Source organism: Hemitrygon akajei, chromosome 8, assembly GCF_048418815.1.
Source record: "Hemitrygon akajei chromosome 8, sHemAka1.3, whole genome shotgun sequence".
NCBI lineage: Eukaryota > Metazoa > Chordata > Chondrichthyes > Myliobatiformes > Dasyatidae > Hemitrygon > Hemitrygon akajei.
Genome location: NC_133131.1, coordinates 22,340,198 through 22,362,463, shown reverse-complemented (window position 1 = coordinate 22,362,463; position 22,266 = coordinate 22,340,198). Strand labels below are relative to the sequence as shown.

The 22,266-nt window shown below is 40.2% G+C and overlaps 1 protein-coding gene across 2 annotated transcripts in view; it reads right to left on the bottom strand.

The window, feature by feature from the left end:
• Window positions 1–22,266, bottom strand: part of sez6b (seizure related 6 homolog b) — a 919,909-nt gene that overhangs the window by 347,051 nt on the left and 550,592 nt on the right. For both annotated transcript variants that reach the window (XM_073053431.1, XM_073053432.1), the window contains exon 4: window positions 9,555–9,747. In XM_073053431.1, coding sequence (XP_072909532.1) covers window positions 9,555–9,747 — 193 coding nt within the window. The remainder of the gene's footprint in view (window positions 1–9,554; window positions 9,748–22,266) is intronic.

Here is a 22,266-nt window from a genome sequence, read left to right as displayed (position 1 = left end):
CAATCACTTCTCCACATATCAGCAGCGTGCGAGGCCACAGTGGAGGCTTTTGGAACACTTCTAGTCACTTTGTAGTTGCACCCACTGCTACCAAAAAAATTGTACCCATGAATGGTCTAGCAATACCCACATAAATCCTCTGCTGGGACAATGCATGAAGTTCCCAAGGATGGAGAAGCTCTGCTGTTGGCATTTTCTGGACGTGTTAGCATCTTGCACAGTGCATGGCAAGCTGCTTCATCTGCTGATCTGTCCAGGGCACCAGACAAAGCTTTGAGCCAACACTTTCATTTTAACCACACCTGGATGACCAGCAGGTAGCTCCTCCAACACTTTAGCTGTCATCTTGGATAGTACAACAATTCTCAATCACTATGTAAAGCAACCTCTGTCAAGGGCAAGTTCATCCCGGCGCTGGTAAAAATGGGGAATTCGGGCTTCTGCTGCATCTTCCACCCATTTTAGGAGGCCATGTAGACCTGAGACCGTGTGGGATCACTTCAGGATTCCCTTTGGCTCATCTCTGCCATTATAGTGAGACAGTTGATATGCATGAGGAAGAATACATCAAGAAAAAAAAGTGATTTTTTTGTAAATTTTTCAGGTATTTCCTTTTCCAAGGTTTTGTAACTCCAGAAGCTGATTGAAAGAAAATCCCAGGAGCCCAGGGATAACTTGTGTCTACTTTACTCTTACTTTAGTGAGGCACACACAAATGACATGGTGGCACAATGACGTATGCCATTCACATACTTCTACATGTAATCTATAATGAATTTTGTAAACAACAAGGAATGCTTAACAAAACAATATATTTACAATGTTACTCAAATATTTCTGAAATATTAAAAACTCAACACCTATGGTACACTATTCCTAACATCTTGGCAACCAAAAAAAAACATTTATGCCTATTCTGTTTTCTGTTTGCCAGAGAATTCTCTATCCATAACCACCTGCAGCATAAATTTTTATTTTCAAAAATAACTTACAAACTCACAAATTCATCTCTCTCCTGCCATCTGGGAAACGGCACCGAATCATTCAGGCTCTCACGACCGGTGTAACAGTTTCTTCCCCCAATCTATCAGACTCTTCAATACCCGGAGCCTGGACTGATACCAACGTACTGCCCTCTACTGTCCCTATTGTCTTGTTCATTTTTTATTGTAATGCCTGTACTGTTTTGTGCACTTTATGCAGTCCTGGGTAGGTTTGTAGTCTTGTGTAGTTTTTTTCTGTGTTGTTCTTACGCAGTTCAGTGTAGTTTTTGTACTGTTTCATGTAGCTCCGTTGTCCTGAAAGACGTTGTCTCATTCTTACTGTGTGCTGTACCAGCAGTTTTGGTTGAAATGACAATAAAAAGTGATTTGACTTGACTTGACTTGAACTTTCCTAATCCCAGATCATTAGTGGGTTCCCAACCTGGGGTCCACGAACCCCTCGGTTAATGAAAGGCTCCATGGTATAAAAAAGGTCGGTGCCCCTGCCTTAAACAATTATGTAATTTGTCACTACTTCCTTAATAAGAGTATTACCTCATTGCTGATGTTTCGTAGTCTTTTCTCCCCTCTTCTTTAAGTAGTGGCATTGCATTCCAATCTGTGGGACAGTTTCTGAATTGATGGAGATGACACTCACTATCTCCAAAGCCAAATCTCCCAAAACCTTGAAAGACAGTTATCAGACCCTAGGTGATTGATTTAGTTCCCGTGCTATTAACTTTCCCAGTACTCAGTATTTTCAAATGGCAATTTCCTTGAGTTCTTTATTTACTTGATACTTGAACTCCTCTATTTCTGGGAGGGCTTCTGTGTCTTCTTCCCTAAAGACTGACAAAATATTTGCTTAACTTTTCTGTCATTTCCTTATTCCCAAACATAATTTATCCCATCTCAGCCTGGAAGGGATTCACATTAATTTTTGTTATTCTTTTTCTTTATAGACACCAATAGAAGTTGTTACTGTCTTTTTCTTTCAGTTTCTCCCTACATTACTCACTTATTCTGCTTTCTTTTTCTTATCATTTCCTCAGTCCTCTCTTCCGTGGTTTTGCAATGTTTCCAATCCTCAGGCTTACAGCTTCTTTGACTGTGTATCAAACCTTTTCTTCTGATCTAGTACTATAAAGTCTTGTTCACCACAACTGGCTGATTTCTCCCCTTGGGTTTTTGTATCTTAAAAAATTGCGTATGTTTCTTGTAAGGTGTGTACTAGCCCTTTACATGTTAGCCGTCTCTTGTTTCCTACCCTTTAAAGTAGATTCCAAATCTATAATAGCCATTTTAAGCATGACCTCAAAGTTTACTTTGCTTACATTTTTTCCCTGCTTTCAGTTCAAACTGATCCCTGTAAGTATTTGTATTAAACTCTATCAAATTATTATTTAGAATTGCTTTCTTAAGCAATGGTCAGATCGCACGTGGAGTATTGGGAGCAGTTTTGGGCGCCTTTCCATGAAGGATGTCATGGCATCGTAGAGGGTCCAGGGAAGGTTCACGAAAATGTTCCTGGGAATGGAAGGATAATGCATGAGGGGTGTTTGATGATTCTTGGCCTGTGCTCACTGGAGTTTATAAGAATCGGGCGGGGTTGGGATGAATTTATTGAGATGTATATTTACCTCATGTTCTCAACATTTGTTGCTCATTTTTTATATATTATTACCTTTTGTCTTTTTGTATTCACAATTTGTTGGCTTTTGCATTCTGGCTGATGTGGTCTTTCACTGTAAACATATCCCTCCTTCTCTGTAATCACTCCCAGCACTGCATCCTTTGGAGATACCCATCCACCAATTCCACATTCTGCCACATTCCTAGTTTTAAGCATGTAACTTGTCTCCTTGCCTATCTCACCCCTCAGCTCTGGATTTCCATCTCTAAATCTCCCTGCTTCTCTAATCTTCTCTCTTCCTGAAAACTTCTCACAAACTTCTGATTATCTGCCTGATTATTTTCTTTTGAGTCCTCAAAATCCTGTGAAGTACCTGAAGGAATTTTCCAACAAATAAAATATGTTATTTCATTCTTCTCTTGTTTTTTTTTTTTGAGGAGATGTAGTCTATTTTAATTCTTTCATTGCATAGCAACAGATTTTATTTAGAGCTAATATTCATGGTCAAGTATATGAGCTAACGTGAGAATTGAAATCTCTGAAACCAAATTCTCAAACCAATTTCATTTGTTAATATAGAAAACTGTTAACAAGCCAATTTCTGTCCAGCTCAATCACAATCACTGGAGTTTGAAATGGCCACTTTGAGACCTCTTCTGATTTGCCTTACTTGTGAAGTGAAAAGGTTATGGCATTAGCTGAGAAAGGGCATGCTTTGTGGTTGAGAGATTGCTCTGAACTTTTTGGGTCAGGGCTAGATTGAGCAAGAGGCACCTTGTTAAATATATACTCTGAGTACTGCAGTCACAATGTGCATGCTCAGACTGAATATCAGTGTGATTGGGGAAGAATGAAAAATCGATATGTCATCTGCAGCAATTTGAACTTGATCACTTTACCTTGCTTCAAAAATGGTTTGACACCCTGCTGGCCTGATTTCTCACACAGCCTGCAAACTACACCACTAATAGTGTCTGTCATTTCCTTCCTGGATGCCCAAGTTATAGTCATCTTTTACATCTTGGCTCCTCAGGGTTGATGAAACACAAGAGGCCAGTTGTAACCGGATCAGAGAAAGCTTTCTAATTATAACTGATGCAGAAGCAAAGTGTATACTTTACAAAAAAGAAATTCTGGGGCATTTTCTTATTGGTAAAGAACTAAAGATGTATCTCAAATACCTCACCATTGTGGCCTGGGAAGATTCCAAGCCCATTGCTACCTTATAGACAATAGACAACAGACAATAGGTACAGGAGTAGGCCATTCGGCCCTTCGAGCCAGCACCGCCATTCAATGTGATCATGGCTCATCATCCACAATCAGTACCCCGTTCCTGCCTTCTCCCCATATCCCTTGACTCCACTATCATTAAGAGCTCTATCTAACTCTTTCTTGAAAGCATCCAGAGAATTCTAAATGGCCTACCCCTTATTCTTAAACTGTGGGCTCTGGTTCTGGACTCCCCCAACATCGGGAACATGTTTCCTGCCTCAAGCGTGTCCAATCCCTTAATAATCTCTTAATAATTTACTGGTGGATAATCATGCCAACTTGACCTATCGGAATGCATCTTAGCCAATGTTATTGTAAATGAATATTTTAGACAGAATACAAGGTTAGTGGAGGATTTTTGGCATTATGGAGGAAGGGAGTGATCTAGGGGTGCACCCATAGATCTCTCAAAGTTGCCACACAATTTGATAGGGTTGTTAAGAAGGCATATGGTGTGTTGGCCTTTATTAGTCAGGGGATTGAGTTCAAGAGCCTTGAGGTGATGCTTCAGCTCTATAAAAATCCTGGTTAGACCACGCTTGGGATACTGTGTTCTGTTCTGTACTAAGTCATTATAGAAAGGATGTGGAAGCCTTAGAGAGGGTGGAGAGGAAATTTACCCGGACGCTGCCTGGGCTGGAGCAATCCTGATGAATGTTTTCGGCGTGATATGTCGACTGCTTACTCTTTATCAAAGAAGCTGCCTGGCCTGCTGAGTTCCTCCAGCAGTTTGTTTGTGCTTTAGAGGGCATGTCTTATGGGGAAAGCTTGAACGAGCTGCAGCTTTTCTCTTTGGAGTAAAGGAGGACGAGAGCTGACTTGATAGAGGTGTGCGTGATGATAACAGACATAGGTTGAAAGGATAGCAAATGACTTCGTTTCCCAGGGTGGAAATGGCTCATACGAAGGGGGCATAACTTTAGGGTGATTGGAGGAAAATATAGGGGTGAGGGGATGTCAGAGTTAAGTTTTATACAGGGAGTGGTGGATGCATAGAATGCCTTGCCAATTGAGGTGGCAGAGGCAGATACATTAGGGACGTTCAAAAACACATTTAGATAGGCATATGGATGATAGAACAATGGAGGGTTATATAAGAGAAAGAATTAGGTTAATCTGAGAATGGGTTGAAAGGTCAGCACCACATCATTGGCTAAACAGCCTGTTCTATGCTGTAATTTCTACATCTGTGAATAGTGATATACAGACAGTTCAAACTTCATGACAATCTCAAATATGGGCTGACTGAGCTACATTAACAGTATCACACACAATTTAGAGTATGGCCCTCTTATTATCACACACACACACGCACCGCCCCCCCCCCCCCCCAAACCATCGGCATTTCAGTTTTACAGGTCGACAATGTACATTAGGTAAGGAATAACTTAAGCACTGTCTCAATTTCTTGAAAAAAGTATCAAGTTGAACCCATATTTGTTGCTTAATTAACCCCAAGATGAGAGAGCTGCTTAGCCATTCCAGAATCAAGTGGCATTGTGGATCCGTGACACCGGAGGGCAGGACGGAAGACTGAATTCCATGAGGGGTATCAGTGAATCATACAGATTTTTATGATGTTCCATGGTCACCATTATCTGTATACCTCAAATGCTTTCAATTACTTGAATTTACCGGTACATCTCACAGTTGCCATGGTAGGACTTGAACTCTTGACTTCAAATCAATAATTCAATGCTCTGGATACCAGCCTAGTAACTTAACCACTCTCCTGCTATACCAAGGGCATGCAAACAACTTGCAGTAGAATATGATTTGCAATATAATATGAGATTTTAGCTATGCTGACATAGAAGGACAGGATATATGACTTAATCATATAAAACCTCATACATATTTCCAGGTTTGGCAATAGAAAACCAGTGCATGGCTAGGAAGAATTATCACCTGAGTTGGTTTCAATTGCCTAATAATTAAAGCCTACTTAAACGGATCTCTTATTTAGCACAGGTTTGAGTATCTGACTTCAACCCCCACAGAAGATCAGGACTATATATTAGGGTGACACCAAAAGATGCCAGAAGACTATTTACATGTAGCCCCTGGTAGGCCTCAGGCTTGCTCAGCTTGCTTCCGTCTGGGGGGAGCAGCCTTCAGCCCCGCCAGACTGGGTAATCAGCTGGTGTGGATGCTGTGTGATGTCCCCACCCCGCCAAATAACAGACAGTACACCATATGCGATTAAATGATTACAATTTATAGATCTTACTAGAACTAAGTGATTAATAATGATACAGTATATATGAAGGAAAAGAAAATAAAGAGAAGGCGGCAAACTTATCAAAGTCCAACCACTTTGTGCACAACCATTGGAGCTCAATTAACGAAGTCTTCTGGCCACCATTCGATCCCCTCAGACCTCCTCGACTCGCAGCTCAGGACCACCCGAAGTGATCAACCAAGCACCCCCAGCATGTCTGTCTTCGTCTCCTCGCCAAACCTGGCCTCGGACCCCCGCTCAGGGTCCGCTCTGTCACCCAGCTTACAGCATCGCGTCCTCTCTCTCTCACCCTCTCGCGCCGACCCCCCAAATCCCCGCCAACAATAATTTACGGACCCAGAAGAGAGAATAACATTAATCCCAATTGGTTAACAAATCAATACAATTCTTATTATCAGTAATTCTAAACCCAAACAAACTGCGAGAGAAAGCACTTATCATAACAAAGAAGCATTCCTACTTTTAACAAAACAAAGAAGCCATTTTGATTAACATATGCAGTAACGAAAAGAAAAAAACTCCTCGCAAAGAAGAAACCCCTTTACACACAAAAATCCAATTATGTAGTAGGTAAATGGTGTGGTTCTCTGCTCAGTTATTTCAATCAAATCAACCATTTAAAGTTTCTGAACTTTTCACGCTTGGTCAAGCTGTTTGCAAGATACAGTATAATCTTTCAATATTCAGCACATTTGAGATGGGGGAAATGTGTTTTGCCAAGCCACCTATTTATTCATCTATTCCAAAACTTATTTTAGGACAATGAAATAATCCACTAACACTATGCAGTAAGCAGCAGATGTTCTGCAAAAACTAAACAATTTTCTGGAGGATCTTCTGACCCAATCACATATTGAAGTACTTTCATGTAGGAGCAAGCACTGCAAACATCAGTTTTCAAAGAAACACCTCATAAATATTAATACCTTTCCCATGATGCAATGTTCTAATATTCAACGCATTAACTCGGGCACTTGTGCGACTGACTGCAAGCTGTGCATAGTTAGCAAAAGAACTTGAACTCAGACAGATGGCATGGCTGTTGGGTTCGTAATCAATTATTACTGTGCTGTACCGAGCACCAATTGGATATTAGATATTTGTAGAGTGTCAGAGGCGAAGATCAAAACATTAACTTAAAAAACCAAAGAATGAACATAATCAAATAGTTTAAACATGACATGCTTCTTTCTCGACTTTCTTATCAAGTTCAGAACTTTTGCCTGGATTCTTAATGAGTAATTACAGAATTAATTAGAAATGGGAACTTATTTTGATTATGATGAAAGATTATCAGTTTTAAATGTTAAACTCAATTCTCTGTCCATAGATGTCACCTGAATATCTTCAATATTTTCTGTTTTATTTCAACCACCCAGTATCCACAGTACTTACTTTGGGAATAGGTCAGGGATCAGGATTAATGTTACTGGAAAAAAAACATGGTATATCAGTGATCTGCTATTATATAAGCCTGCTCATTTGAATCCTGGATTTGCAGCATTTCATAATTAAGGCTTTTCAGGGAAGTGTTCTGGAACGTCACTTGTTCAATTCTACTGCACTTAAAACATTAGTTCATGATCTTATTGTGCAGTGAAGATTGTCTCTGAACCACCAGTGTTTTAACAAGCATTAAAAAGCAGGTAAAAGTAATTTGGATGCAAATGTTACTGTTTAGCCTGAGGGAGAATGCTTGTGTACACATTTTAAATGTGAAAAGAATAGTCCAAAGTACAGGTGCAAACTGCACACATGTAATTGAATCCCTGCAACTCCCCACAATTCGTAAAAGGAGCACAATGGAAGAAGTTCAAAGTCAAAGTAAATTTATTATGGAGAGGGTGCAGAGGAGATTTACCAGGATGTTGTCTGGATTGGAGAATAAATCATATGAAGCAAGTTTAGCAGAGCTGGGACTTTTCTCTTTGGAGCATAGAAGAATGAGAGGGGACTTGATAGAGGTCTACAAGATTATGAGAGGCATAGGTAGGGTGGATAGTCAGTACCTGTTTCCCAGGACACCAACAGCAAACACCAGAGGGCATATGTACAAAATTAAGGGAGGGAAGTTTAGGGAGACATCAGGGGTAAGCTTTTTACACAGAGGGTTGTGAGTGCCTGGAATGACTTGCCAGGGATGGTGGTGGAGGCTAAAACATTAGGGGTATTTAAGAGCCTCTTGGACAGGCACATGGATGAAAGAAAAATGGAGGGTTATGGGGTAGTGTGGGTTTAGTACTTTTTTTAAGGGATTATATGGGTCGGCACATCATGGAGGGTTGAAGGGCCTGTACCGTGCTGTAGTGTTCTATGGTTCTATCAAAGTACTTGTATGTCACCCTCAGTTTCATTTTCTTCAGGCGTTCACGGTAGAATAAAAAAATTACAATTTAATGCCCACAATAGAAACTTTCATAAATCAGCAATATATTTGTTTGCTTTCAGTTTTTTATTGCAAAAATAATATACTTTATGTAAATAAAAAAACAAAGAAACAACTAGCATTGACAATAATAAAAGCAGAAAATGCTGGAAACACTCAGCAGTTTAGGCACTGCATCAGAATTGGGAAGGAGGGAAAACAGTTTAGTGTTAGTTTGCAGGGAAGGTGTGGGGGATGGATAACTCATTTTTATTTGGCAGCATGGCTGCTTAACTAAAACAATGTAATGGGAAAACTGCTGATGGCATTCAACTGGAGTTAACAGTGGGAATATTTGTACTGCTTTCTAAGTGTAATTAGCACACTAAATCCAAAGTTGATAAGCAAAGGTACAAGAGGGAATGAAGAAAAATTCTGAGGAAGAAAGGTAAAGAAGAGGAAGATGTTATAGAGGAAATATTGTGAGTGTAGGTTAGTGGTACAGGCTTAAACATGTGTTTTCTTTATTATTAGTGTACCATGTCATTGTTGGTATTAGTGATAAAATTGAATCATTTCACCTACATCAGGATCATCACACTGTTATTCTAAAAATGTATTAAAGCAGGACCTTAACATTTCTCCATATGAGCAACAGAAATTCACTACCATTCCTTTGCCAAGTTGTACACAATTACTTATCACAGTCTGCGAGAACTTCCAAATAAACACAAGGCAATTACTTTGAAGCTGGTGCAAACTAGTTCTGCAAGGATATTTTACAACAGAGTTCCTTTAAAAACTCAGGTTGGACTGATTGGAAACCACTGAAATTGAAAGTGTGAGTCTATATTGCATTCATCTTTCATTCACAGATTCTAACAAATATCAGAACAATCCCATTTTACAGGATATAAACTTTCATTTGTCTGAGATCGAATAAGATGGCATTTTTTGCCAAGTCACTTGCTTTCAAATTTGAAAAAAAAAACCCAGTCACCTAACACAGGCATAGCTTTTGTCCCATTATTCCAGTCCTGGAGTGTAAGCACTTACCTTGATAATGGAATTGGAATGAGCCTGGCTTTCGAAGTTGAATGCTTTGGAAATGGATGGAAAGTTGATTGCTTGGGCTACGAATCACCTGCCCCTTCATTAAAATTGACTCATTGGCAAGAACAGTTGGTTCATCTCCATCAAGTCCTTCAATTGTCAGCATCTCTCCTTCAGACAAACTGATGTTTTTCACCTGCAGAGAGATTACATAGAAAATATAGTTACAAAATTACTACTGATCAATATGCTTCAGGCAGGAGCAAAATGGGATGAATATGGGAACAGCAAAGCTCTGACATTTCTCATTTTCATCCTTTAGGATTACACAAGTTTAATATTATCAAGGAATTCATACACAAATGTTAAATTTACCACCCTTTCATGTTAAATTTTATTTAAATGCAAATGCAATGATTCAGTTTTCCTGGCAATGCACCGTGTTTATAGAGAAACATGTGATGCAGATTAAGGTTAAGGCATAATAGTTTGATCTTTGCTTCTTACAAGAGCAGACTGTGTAACAGATTATCCCCGTACAGTTTAATCAGACATCTAAAGAACATATGAATGGGCATCTTATTCTGGGTTATGGATATTTCGTAGGATTGAAGTCAGGAAGAATGAAAACACAGCAGTAACTATTGAAAGCATAGATTTCTGAAAATACAAGTCAGAGAATACAAGTTTCCGTGATTCTTATCTTCTATTATCTGACTGTCTATAATAGAGAGTCGAGTAGGTCACCTTAGCCAATGTTTTAAATGATTTTTTTCAGCTGAACAAGAAATCCTGTTGTTAGGATTTCTTGCTCATCTCCACTCAACCATATAAGTCAGATTTTGTTATCCTCTCTGGGTCAGTTGGTCTTTTTCCAATCCTTGTGGTCAAACCTGACCCGGTCTGTTTTAAACACATGATCCCTACGTTGCTATATCAATATCATAACCAGCAGGCTACTGACCTATGCCAGGAAGATCCCTTCCCTTGATATATATATATATATATATATATATCTATCTGAGTGAAATCTTAAAGATATTAAAATGCTAAAGTTTATTATTAATCTAAGTATGGTCACATTTTCATTTATATACCATTTTATTGTATATAATGGTATTGTTTGCATTTTAGCTAGATTTCTATGACCTTTTCAGAACATCCAGACTGATTTACAGCCAATCATGTACTAATCAAGTGTGATTGTTATATTAGGAAAGCCTATTTGATGTGCAGCCTCTCATAAACATCAACAATAACTGGGTCTTATGGTTCTTTGGTTCTTAGGGTCTTAGGGCAACTAGTGGAATGGTGCTGCAGTAACAACCTGGCACTCAAGGTCAGTAAGACGAAAGAGCTGATTGTGGACTTCAGGAATGGTAAGACGAAGGAACACATACTAGTCCTCATAGAAGGATCAGAAATGGAGAGAGTGAGCAGCTTCAAGTTCCTGGGTGTCAAGATCTCTGAGGATCTAACCTGGCCCCAATATATTGATGCAGTCATAAAGAAGGCAAGACCGTGGCTATACTTTATTAGGAGTTTGAAGAGATTTGGCATGTCAACAAATACACTCAAAAACTTCTATAGTTGTACCATGGAGAGCATTCTGACAGGCTGCAGCACTGTCTGGTATGGAGGGGCTACTGCACAGGACCAAAAGATGCTGCAGAAGGTTGTAAATCTAGTCAGCTCCATCTTGGGCACTAGCCTTCTAAGTACCCAGGACATCTTTAGGAAGCGGTGTCTCAGAAAGCAGCGTCCATTATTAAAGACCTCCAGCACCCAGGGCGTGCCCTTTTCTCACAGTTACCATCAGGTAGGAGATACAGAAGCCTGAAGGCACACACTCAGCGATTCAGGAACAGCTTCTTCCCCTCTGCCATCCGATTCCTAAAAGGACATTGAAGCTTTGGACACTACCTCACCTTTTAATATACGGTATTTCGGCTTTTGCAAATTTTTAATAGTCTGTTCAAAATACATAATTGACTTATTTATTTATTATTATGCTTTATTTTATTTATTATTATTTTTTCTCTCTGCTAGATTATGTATTGCATTGAACTGCTGCTGCTAAGTTAACAAATTTCATGTCACACGCCGGTGATAATAAACCTGATTCTGATTCTGTGTTTTGGTAGAGGAGACAATATTTGCCGTGTCATTGAGAAAAACTCCCCTGTTTTCCTTTACTGCAAGTAGGTCTTTTCAAGTTTCAAGGTTCAAGATTGTTTAATGTCATTTCTTGTACACAAGTGTAAAAGAGAACAAAATTATTTTACTCCAGATCTGATGCAGCACAAAAAACCCACAAAAAAATAAAGAACACAACAATAATAAAAGCACAACAAATATAAATACATATACATAGATTGTTTGTCCATAAAATGGCACTAATCTGTACTTAAGGTGACTGCTCAGAAATAATAAAGTTGCTGTGGAGTTAGTGGGTGGGGGTGTTGATCAGCCTTACAGCTTGGGGAAAGTAACTGTTTTTGAGTCTGCTGGACCTGGTGCAGCCTCCTCCCTGATGGGAGAGGAACAAACAGTTCATGAGTGGGGTGTCTGGGATCCTTCATGATGTTACCGGGCCTTTTCTGGCACCTTTCTGTCCTTGATGGTGGGTAGGCAGGAGCTGGTGATCTGTATTGCACTCAGTATATTCATTCATGAAGGCCAATGTGCCAAAAGCTTTCTTTATAACCCTAACTGTGATGCCACATTCAAGGAATTATGAATCGATATTCCCAGATCCCACTGTTCTATGGCATCCCTTCATGCACTATCGCTCACCATGTAAGAGCTTCCTGATTGGTCTTCCCGAAGTGCAACACCTCACACTTGTCTGCATGAAATTTCATCTGTTATTTTTCGGCCCATTTTTCCAGCTGGTCTAGATCCCGCTGCAAGCTATGACAGTCTCCCTTGCTGTCCACTACACTCTCAATCTTGTGTCATCTGCAAATCTGCTGTTCCAGTTACCACTCATCATCCCAATCGTTCATTGACAAACAACAATGGACCCAGCACTGATCCCTCAGCAAACCACCAACCACAGGACTCCAGTTAGAGAGACAACCGTCTACTACCACTCTCCGGCTTCCCTCTTGAAGCCAATGTCTAATCCAATTTACCACCTCATCTTGAATGCCAAGCGACTGAACCTCCTAAGCTGATGTCCTGTGCGAGACTTGCCAAAGGCCTTGCTAAAATCTATGTAGACAACATCCACTGGCTTGCCTTCATCAACTTTCCTCGTAACTTCCTCTAAAAACTCTGCAAAATTGGTTAGACTTGACTTACAATGTACAAAGTCATGTTGACTATCCCTAATCAGTCTCCTTGTCTATCACAATGCTTATATATCCTGAACCTTAGAATACTTTCCAATAACTTTCCCACTACCGATATCAGGCTCACCAGCCTATAATTTCCTGTCTTATTTGTAAAACCTTTCTTAAACAACAGAACAACATTAGATATCCTCCAATCCTCTATCACCTCTCTCATGGCTAAGGATGTTTTTTTATATATATCTGCTAGGGCTCCTGCAATTTCAGCACCAGCCTCCCACAGGGTCCGAGGGAATATCTTATCAGGCCCTAGGGATTTATCCACCCAAGTTTACCTAAGACAGCAAACACTTCCTCATCTGTAATCTGTATAGTGTCCATGAAGTCGATGCTGCTTTGCCTCACATCTATAAACACTGTCCATCTCCCAAGTAAATACAGAAGCAAAAAATCTATTTAAGATTTCCCCCGTTTCTTTTGGCTCCATGCCTAGATTCCCACTCTGATCTTCCAGAGGATCAATTTTGTCCCTAGCTATCCTTTTGCTTTTAATATATCTATGAAAGTCCTTTGCATTTTACTTCACGTGTCTCTTAGAGCAACTTCATGCCTTTTTTTTAACCTTCCTGATTTCCTACTTAGGTGTTCTCCTGCATTTCTTATACTCCTCAAGTGCCACGTTTATTCCTGCCTATATTTACCTGTTATGCACCGACAGCAGTGTTTGGAATTCAACCAACAGTTTAGATTGTGTCTAAACCTATAACAATACTGCAAGTATTGCTTGACTTTATTTCAAATTCTGCAGTTAAGTATTTATCACTTGTTTTTGCATTCTTCATTAAAACAGTACCCTGTCACACAGTGGGACTGACAGTGATGCTCTTGAGTAATATCTAAACATCTAAATTCATTTTTTTTCTATCACTTGAGTTCCTCCATTGATAATGCCTTCCAAGAGAGTATGTACGTTTGTATTTGCCAGACATATTAATACTACTGTAAGAGCAATGCAAGATTAAAACATACTGATATGGTTAAGAGGTTCAGTTGTTGTTCAGATCAAACATCAGAATGGAGAAGAAATGCGATCTAAGTGACTTTGACTGTGGAATGATTGTTGGTGCCATACAGGGTGGTTTGATCATCTCCGAAACTGCTGATCTCCTGGAATTTTCAAGCACAACCGCCTCTAGAGTTTAGAGAGAATGGTGCAAAAACGAAAATAAAAATCCAGTGAGTGGCAGTTTTGTGGGCAAAAACGTTTTGTTAACGAGAGAGGCCAGAGAAGGGCCAGACCAGACCGGTTCAAGTTGTCGGCAAGGCAACAGTAACGGAAATAACCATGCGTTAAAATAGTGGAGTGCAGAAGAGAACCTCTGAACTTACAGCACGTCGACCCTTGAGTTGGATGGCGTACAGCAGCAGAGGCCGACTCTGGGTTCCACTCCTGTGCCTAATAAAGTGGCCACTGAGTGTGCATGGTGAAGCAGGAAAAACATGCAGGTTTACATAAATCATTTTGATTATTCTCGTCACGTTCAGCAACATCCCTGCATCACAGCTTGAATCACTTATGTTTTTTTTTACTTCTAAGACAACGTTTTAAAGGTTTACTATGGAACGTGCGTGCTGTATAAAATGGCCTTCTACACTGACATGTGTTAATGGCAAGATCTACTTCATTGCCCTTTTGCTTCCTACTGCTTTGGTCTAGAGAGATCTATTCCATTTATCTTTTCATATTTAGAAATGCAGTCTGATATATATCTCATTACTTTCACCTTTAAAGGATTATATATCTGCATGGCTAGCTTATTCGGAATATATTCCTTCTGGATAAATACATTATCAATGGGACATTAAGTAAATCCTGGAAGCAGAACTGTTATTAACCCAATCCCTAGGATCTAATCTACAACAGCCTAGAAAAATTACCAGTATTAGCAGGCAAATGTTTAATGTATTTAGATGACTTTCCTTTTATGTACTGTTTGAGTGGAAGCATGAAATCATTTAGAACCAACAGCTGCATTAAGCGACTGGATGAAGGAGTGATATGTGAGCAGTGTAAAATTTCCCTTGAGAAAATTGCCATCCTTAATTCAGAGACTATTGGTAGCCTTTCCTTCCACGACCTTTGAAGGAATGAGGACTTTTTCAGAATAACTTCATTCTAGATCACTGAAAGGTTATTTAACTTTGTACTTTGGTGTCCATATGGCCAGAAAACTCAGGAACAGAAGTAAGCATTTTGGCCCAAAAGGTCTGCTCCGCCATTCAACCACAGCTGGTTTATTACCCCTCTCAAGCCCCATTCTTCTGCCTTCTCCCTGTAACATTTGATGCCCTTACTAATCAAGAACCCATCAATCATCTGCTTTAAATATACCCAATGACTTGGTCTTCACTCCCGTCTGTGACAATGAATTCCACAGATACACCACCCTCTAGCTAAAGAAATTCCTCCTCATTTGTGTTCCAAAGGTATGTCCTTGTGTTCTAAATCTGTGCCCTCAGGTCCCAGGCTCCCCCTCTATTAGAAACATCCTCTGCACATCCAACACTGTCTAGGCCTTTTAATATTCAACAGGTTTCAATGGCATCCTCTTCATTCTTCTAAACTCCAGCGAGTACAGACCCAGAGATCCTCAAATGCTCCTCATGTGTGTCTGACTGGACAGACTTAGTAGATTTGAAAAATTGTATTCCTTGCACGGAAAAATGTATCTTTGGCACAGCTACAAAATTAGAAGCCCTGGATCATCTCTGCCATTTTACATGGTGATGGAAATCAGAATTTAGGGACTGGCCCAACACCAGTTGCTATATTCCATATAGCACCATAAAGATTGCAAAGTGTGTCACAGTGCTACACAGGAAGATTTTCAAAGTAAAATGGATGCCAAGCTACAGAAGGGACTGTTCAGCCTGATGAACAAAAGATGGGCCGATTCTAAGGAGGAATCAGAGAAAGGAAGGAAGTCCAGAGTTTAGGATTTTTAGCAGCTGAGATTACTACATCCCTTGTGGAAACAATTAACCTCTGTGTCAATCAATAACCCATGTTGTATATAAATGCCCAAGTCAAATTTGTAGCCCATAACACGAATATTTTCATAACTTTAATGTGCAAGTTGCATTCTGAACAGCATCCAGGATCCTCCTTGTGAGCATTTAGAGGTGTCTTATCTTCTCGGGGGATGTAGTCTACGGAGCAAGTTTAATCTGAAGGATAAAATTAAACAGATGTGTATGCGACAATAGGAAAACCATAGCTACTTCCAGTGGTTTTAAATGAGCCAAAGACAACCAAAGCCCTTTCCTAAGCGTTGCAGAAGCTTAAAGTCATTTGAATTACACTAGAGCATATTTGCACCAGTATGCACAATATGCTGCCATGTGTGTGCATTTTGATAATAACCCTTCAGCTTTAGTACAGGAACGAGAGGCAATCATAAATAATGATCTTTTTATTCTGTTAATTGGATATCAGAGTCCACTGAACTCTCACCATAACAGCTTCCAACTGCCTGCCAACGAGGAGACTTGCTCAACATGAATGGCTCAAATCCAGCAGATTAAGCCACTGCAGGACTTTGAAGAGCAGCTGTTACGAAGATATTTAGATGTGTGATTTGCAATGCTTCCCATACCAGTGGTGCCAGGGGTTATCATATATTTCACTGATTGGAGTTATGCAGTCGGTAATTGGTCCCTCAGTAATACTGAACATATTAGAATTTAAATTAACTCAGCAAGAGGATTGAAACAATAGGGCAATGGAGATTTCAGATTAGCTCTCCAGGTTGTAGATGTAGATTGGTTACCACAATTTAAGCTTTTTGATGATATTTGATGGAGGACCAATAAAACATAGGAGCACAATTAGGCCATTTGGCCTTTGAACCTGGTCTGTCATTTTATAATGACTAATTTATTTTTCCGCCTTCTCCCTGTAACCTTTGGTGTCTTTACTAATCAAGAACCTATCAACCTCTGCCTTAAATATACCCAATGACTTGCCCTCCGCAGCCATCTGTGACAATAAATTCTATAGGTTCACCATCCTCTGGCTAAAGAAATTCCTCCATATCTATGTTCTGAAGGAATGTCTTTGTATTCTGATGCCGTGTTCTAGACTCTCCCACGATTGAAAACATCCTCTCCACGTCCACACTATCCAGGCAGTTGAATATTTGGTAGGTTTCAGTGAGGTCTTCTATCATCCTTTTAAACTCCAGCAAGTACAATCCAGAGCCATCAAATGCTCTTCATACATTAACACTTTCATTCTTGGGATCTTTCTCATAATGCTGCTCTGGCCTTCTCCAAGGCCAGCACACCTTTTCTTAGATAAGGGGCCCAAAACTGCTCACGGTACTCCTAATGCCTGATAAACCCTCAGCATTACATCATTGTTTTGTATTCTAGTCCTCTCTAAGTGAACGCTAATAAAGCAGACATGAGTTTACACAGGAACTGGTATCTGTACGTTCAGAAGTCTGAGAACCTCACAAAGTTGTGCGTGAATGCAGAGGCCCTGAACTTCTTTACAGGTGCACACCAGGGGGATCTTGGGGTGCAAGTCCTTAGCTCCCTGAAAGTGGCAGTCCAGCAGAAAGGAAGGTAAAGAAGGCATATTGCAAGCTTGCCTTCGTTTGTCAGCACACTGAGTATAAACGTTGGGAGGACTGGATTGGAGTATAAGGGGAGATTGGGTGAAGTTGGATTGTTTTCTCTGGGGCATCACAGGCAACCTGAAGTATATAAAATTACGAGAGTTAACGATAGAATAGATATCTAAAATGGGTCAGCATCATGGATCCAGCACTGTAATGTGCCTGAATACTAACAGATTGAAATAAGTTCAATGCACATCTGCTGCGTACAGAATATATCTGATGAATTACCTTTGAATGTATGAGGTGTATAAGGAAACACACTCTAGTTAAAAGAGTATTTATCTTAAAAGCCATGAACCTATCTCCCCTGACAATATTGTTTTCCATTGTATAATTACAAGCAAAGGTTTTGATTTTCTACAAGCCAAGAAACAAAGTGACTTAACAACTTTGCTAAACTGCTGATTGCTTATCTATTATTGGAGAAACTGATTGAAGTGCTCCATCCCTAATGCAGGTATTGCCTAAACTCAGCATCAAAGGTGTCTAACTAAGTTGGTTTACTCCTGTTGAGTATTTGTCTGTCAAACGCAAGTTTGTTGGAAGAATTTTAATGGGATTGACAGTGAATTCAGTCCCAGGACAAACACCATCTAAACTGGAAAGAAGATTGTACTGCTCAGTTACTTCATTCCTGAATGATACTTCCACATGGAGACATTTTCCCTTCAATACAAAGCTGTACTTTGCAAAACAGTCAAAGCTTATGGCCACGTTTTATGAAGTAATAGAACAATTTACACTCAGTGGTCTCTTTATTAGGTACCCCTGCTTATTAATGAAAATATCTAATAATCTAATCATGTGGCAGCAACTCAATGCATAAATTCATGTGGATATGGTCAGGAGCTTCAGTTGTTCAGGTCAAACATCAGAATTGGGAAGGAATGTGATCTAGAACAAGACAGAATCAGCAGATGTTGGAAATCCAAGCAACACATAGAAGATGCCAGAGGAACTCAGCAGGCCAGACAGCATCAATGGAAAAAAGTACAGTCGCTGCTTTAGACCGAAGCCCTTTGGCAGGATTGGAATAAAAAAGATGAAGAGTGTCTTTAAAAGGTGGGGGAGGAGAGAGAGAAGCACAAGATGAGAGGTGAAGCTGGGAAGAGGAGGGATGAAGTAAATAACTGGGAAGTTGATTGGAGAAAGAGATACAGAGCTTGAGAAGGGTGAGTCTGAAAGGAGGGGATAGAAGGCCATCGAAGAAAGAAAAGGGGAGAGGAGCACCAGTGGGAGATGGTGGGCAGGCAAGGAGATAACTGGAAGTTCGAGAAATTGATGCTCGTGCCATCAGGTTGCTGGTTGGAGGATTGTGACTTTGACTGTGAAATGATTGTTGGCGCTAGATGAGGAGGTTGGAGTATCTCAGAAACTCCTGATCTCCTGGGATTTTCACACACAACAGTTTCTAGAGTTTGCAGAGATTGGTGCAAACCCCCCCCCCCCCCCCCCCAACATTTACAGTGAACAGAAGTTCTGTGTGTGAAAATGCCTTTAATGAGAGAGGTTAGAGGAGAATGACTAGACTGGTTCATTGTCAGGAGGGTGACAGTAACTGAAGCAACCATGCGTTACCACGGTGATGTGCACGCGAGCATCTCTGAATGTACAACACGATGAATCTTGAAGTGGATGCGCTACAGCAGCAGAAGAACACGAACATACACTCAGTGGCCACTTTATTAATACAGATAAGGCCAATGAGTGCATATAATACATCTAATATAGTAATATTCTTCAAGGTGCTTTGCACTAGTATTTAACAAAAAGAAATGGGACACCAAACCATAGAAAGAGTTACTGAGAAGAATATTCCACTGAGGTTTGTGGGCAGAAGGCCCAACTCTGGGCACTTCCATAGAGGAGGTTGTAATCTCTTTAGCAGAGTGCAGTCTGTAGGATAACCAGCACTCCCCAGAGAACCCAACTCCAGACCACATGTCTTCTTATGGTTGGTCAGCAGTCGGGCGGAAGATCTGCTCGCTGATTCTGCACCAGTTTAATCTGGCTAGGTACAACGGAAGCACAGAAATGAATGGGAGATATCAGCTGCCAGGAGAAAAGTAAATAAAGGAATTTTATTTTATTTTATATTAAATATTCCAGTTGTTTATATGAGAGAATATACTGTATACCTCTGTTTATGCGCATGCATGTGCACACGTGTGTGTAATCATTTTACCTGTTAATATGGTTTTATTCATGACAGGTCCTGAGTGATGCAGGATGTTTGTGAATGTCAGTCGTTTGTTTTCTAAGGCGGGGTTGACAGAAGGCAGTCCTGGAGACAAAGAGTATCAACTGCATGTCAAGGCCGTTCTGTCAGGTCAGCTGGCTCAGTGTGCTGCGACAGGCACGTGTGGCTTGGACCTCACTGATAGACCGCGAACTGGCCACTGTGTAAGTGACTTCAATCAGAAAGATGTGGAAGGAGCAATGTGGTGAAGGGTGCAGACTAATGGCAAAAATGGGGCAGCAGAACCCCGTTTAAGATGATAATTAAAATAAGTAGGTTTAAGATAAAGAAACACACCAAAATTTGCTGGTGGGACTCAGCAGGCCAGGGAGATTCTGCAGGTGCTGGAAATTTCCACTTAGGATAAAGAAGCTAACTGCTAACTCTTGAGGTATCTAGATGACGCAGAGGGTGCGAATAAGCAAAGTGTGTACGTCAAAATACTGTGAGATTAACAGGGCAGAAAGCCTGGAAGAATGTGCAATGTATCAGAGTAAAGGAAAAGGTAAACAAGGAAACAAAGAGAGGAAATGAGAAACATTTAAAGTCAAAGCTAAGCCAATATAGAATCAGAGCATAGTACACTACAGCGCAGATACAGGCCCTTCAGCCCATTGAGTCTGTGCCGAGCCATTGATCTAGCTAGTCCTATTGGCCTGAAGCCAAAACATAGCCTTCCATATCCTTCTCTTACATACAAATTTCCCTTATATGTTGAAATCAAGCCTGCATCCATCACTTGTGCAGCAGCTCATTCCACATTCTGATCACCCTCTGAGTGAAGAAGCTTCCCCTCACGTTCCACTTAATCATTTTACCTTTCACCCTTAACTCATGACTTCTTCTTGTCGTCTCACCCAGCCTCCATGGAAAATGCCAGCTTCCAATTACCCAATCTATACCCCTCATAGTTTTGTATATCTCAATCAAATCTCCCCTCAATCTTCAACCTTATAGAGAATAAAGTCCTAATCTATTTAACCTTTCCCAATAACTCAGGTCCTCAAGTTCTGGCAACATCCTTGTAAATTTTTCCTGCAATATTTCAATCTTATCCATATTATTCCTGTAGGTAGCTGACCAAAACTGCATACAATACTCCAAATTAGGCCTCACCTTCATTTTATACAATTTCAACATAACATAGAAACATAGAAAACCTACAGCACAACACAGGCCTTTTGGCCCACAAAGTTGTGCTGAACATGTCCCTACATCTGAACTTCTGTACTCAATTCATTGATTTATGAATGTCAATGTGCCAAAAGCTTTCTTTACGACCCTATCTACCTGTGATGCCACTTTCAAGGAATCAAGGATTTGTAATCCCAGATTTCTCTGTTCTATTGCATTCCTTAGTATCCTACTGCTCATGTGTAAAACCTACCCTGATTGGTCCTCCCAAAGTGCAACACTTCACACATGTCTGCATTAAATTCAGTCTGCCATTTTTCCCTGCTGTCCAGATCCCGCTGCAAGCTTTCAAAGTCTTCTTCGCTGTCCACTACACCCCAATCTTGGTGTCATCTGCAAAATTACTGATCCAATTTACCACATTATCATTCAGATTATTGATACAGATGACAAACAATAAAGGACCCAACACCAATCCCCAATGCGCACCATTAGTCACAGGCCTCCAGTCAGAGGCAACCATCTACAATCACTCTCTAGCTTCTTCCGTGAAGCCAATGTCTAATCCAATTTACTACCTCATCTTGAATGCCAAACAACTGAACCTCTTAACCAACCTTTCATGCAGGACCTTGTCAAAGGCCTTGTTAAAGTACTCACACTTTAATAATTTTTGTAATTTTTATTTAAAGATATTTTACAAAGTACAAGAGGATAACCAGGAGAGGAGTAAAAAATGTTAAAGAGCAGAAAAAGGCATGTGAAGACAAGAGACATGGGTACAGTTCAAAATGAATATTCTGTGATTGTGCTGATATTGTAGTTAAAGCAAACAATCGTGCAATATTTGATGGGCTACCAAAGTGAAAAAGAGTTATTAAATAAAAACATAAAGTGTTCGAAACTCTGAGCAGGTCAGGTTGTGGAAAGGGAAACCGAATTAATATTTCAGGTCCAAGACCCTTCAATCATGGGATAAGATATGTCAACGGAATGATTTTGACAGTGTCTTCAAAATTTTGGTGGAGATCCTTCACATCCAACTAGAGAGCAGAAAGGCCTTGGTTTAATGAATCACCTGAGATATGACAGGGCTTGCTTTCTCAGAATCCCACTGAAATATCAGCATTCAATGGGACTTGAACGCACAACCCAAATGAGCTCCAACTGACATCTAAAGTCCGGCTAAATAGTATTTTTGGTATTGTCTTGGCAGCACACATCCTTGGAAGGTGTGCAGTACAGATTCACCACAGTTCTACCAGTCAAAGAGTAAAACCGCATGAATTCAGCCCAACCCATCAGTGTCAATCATGGTGTCCACCAAGATGGACCAACCTGCCCCATTTCATTCTAAACCC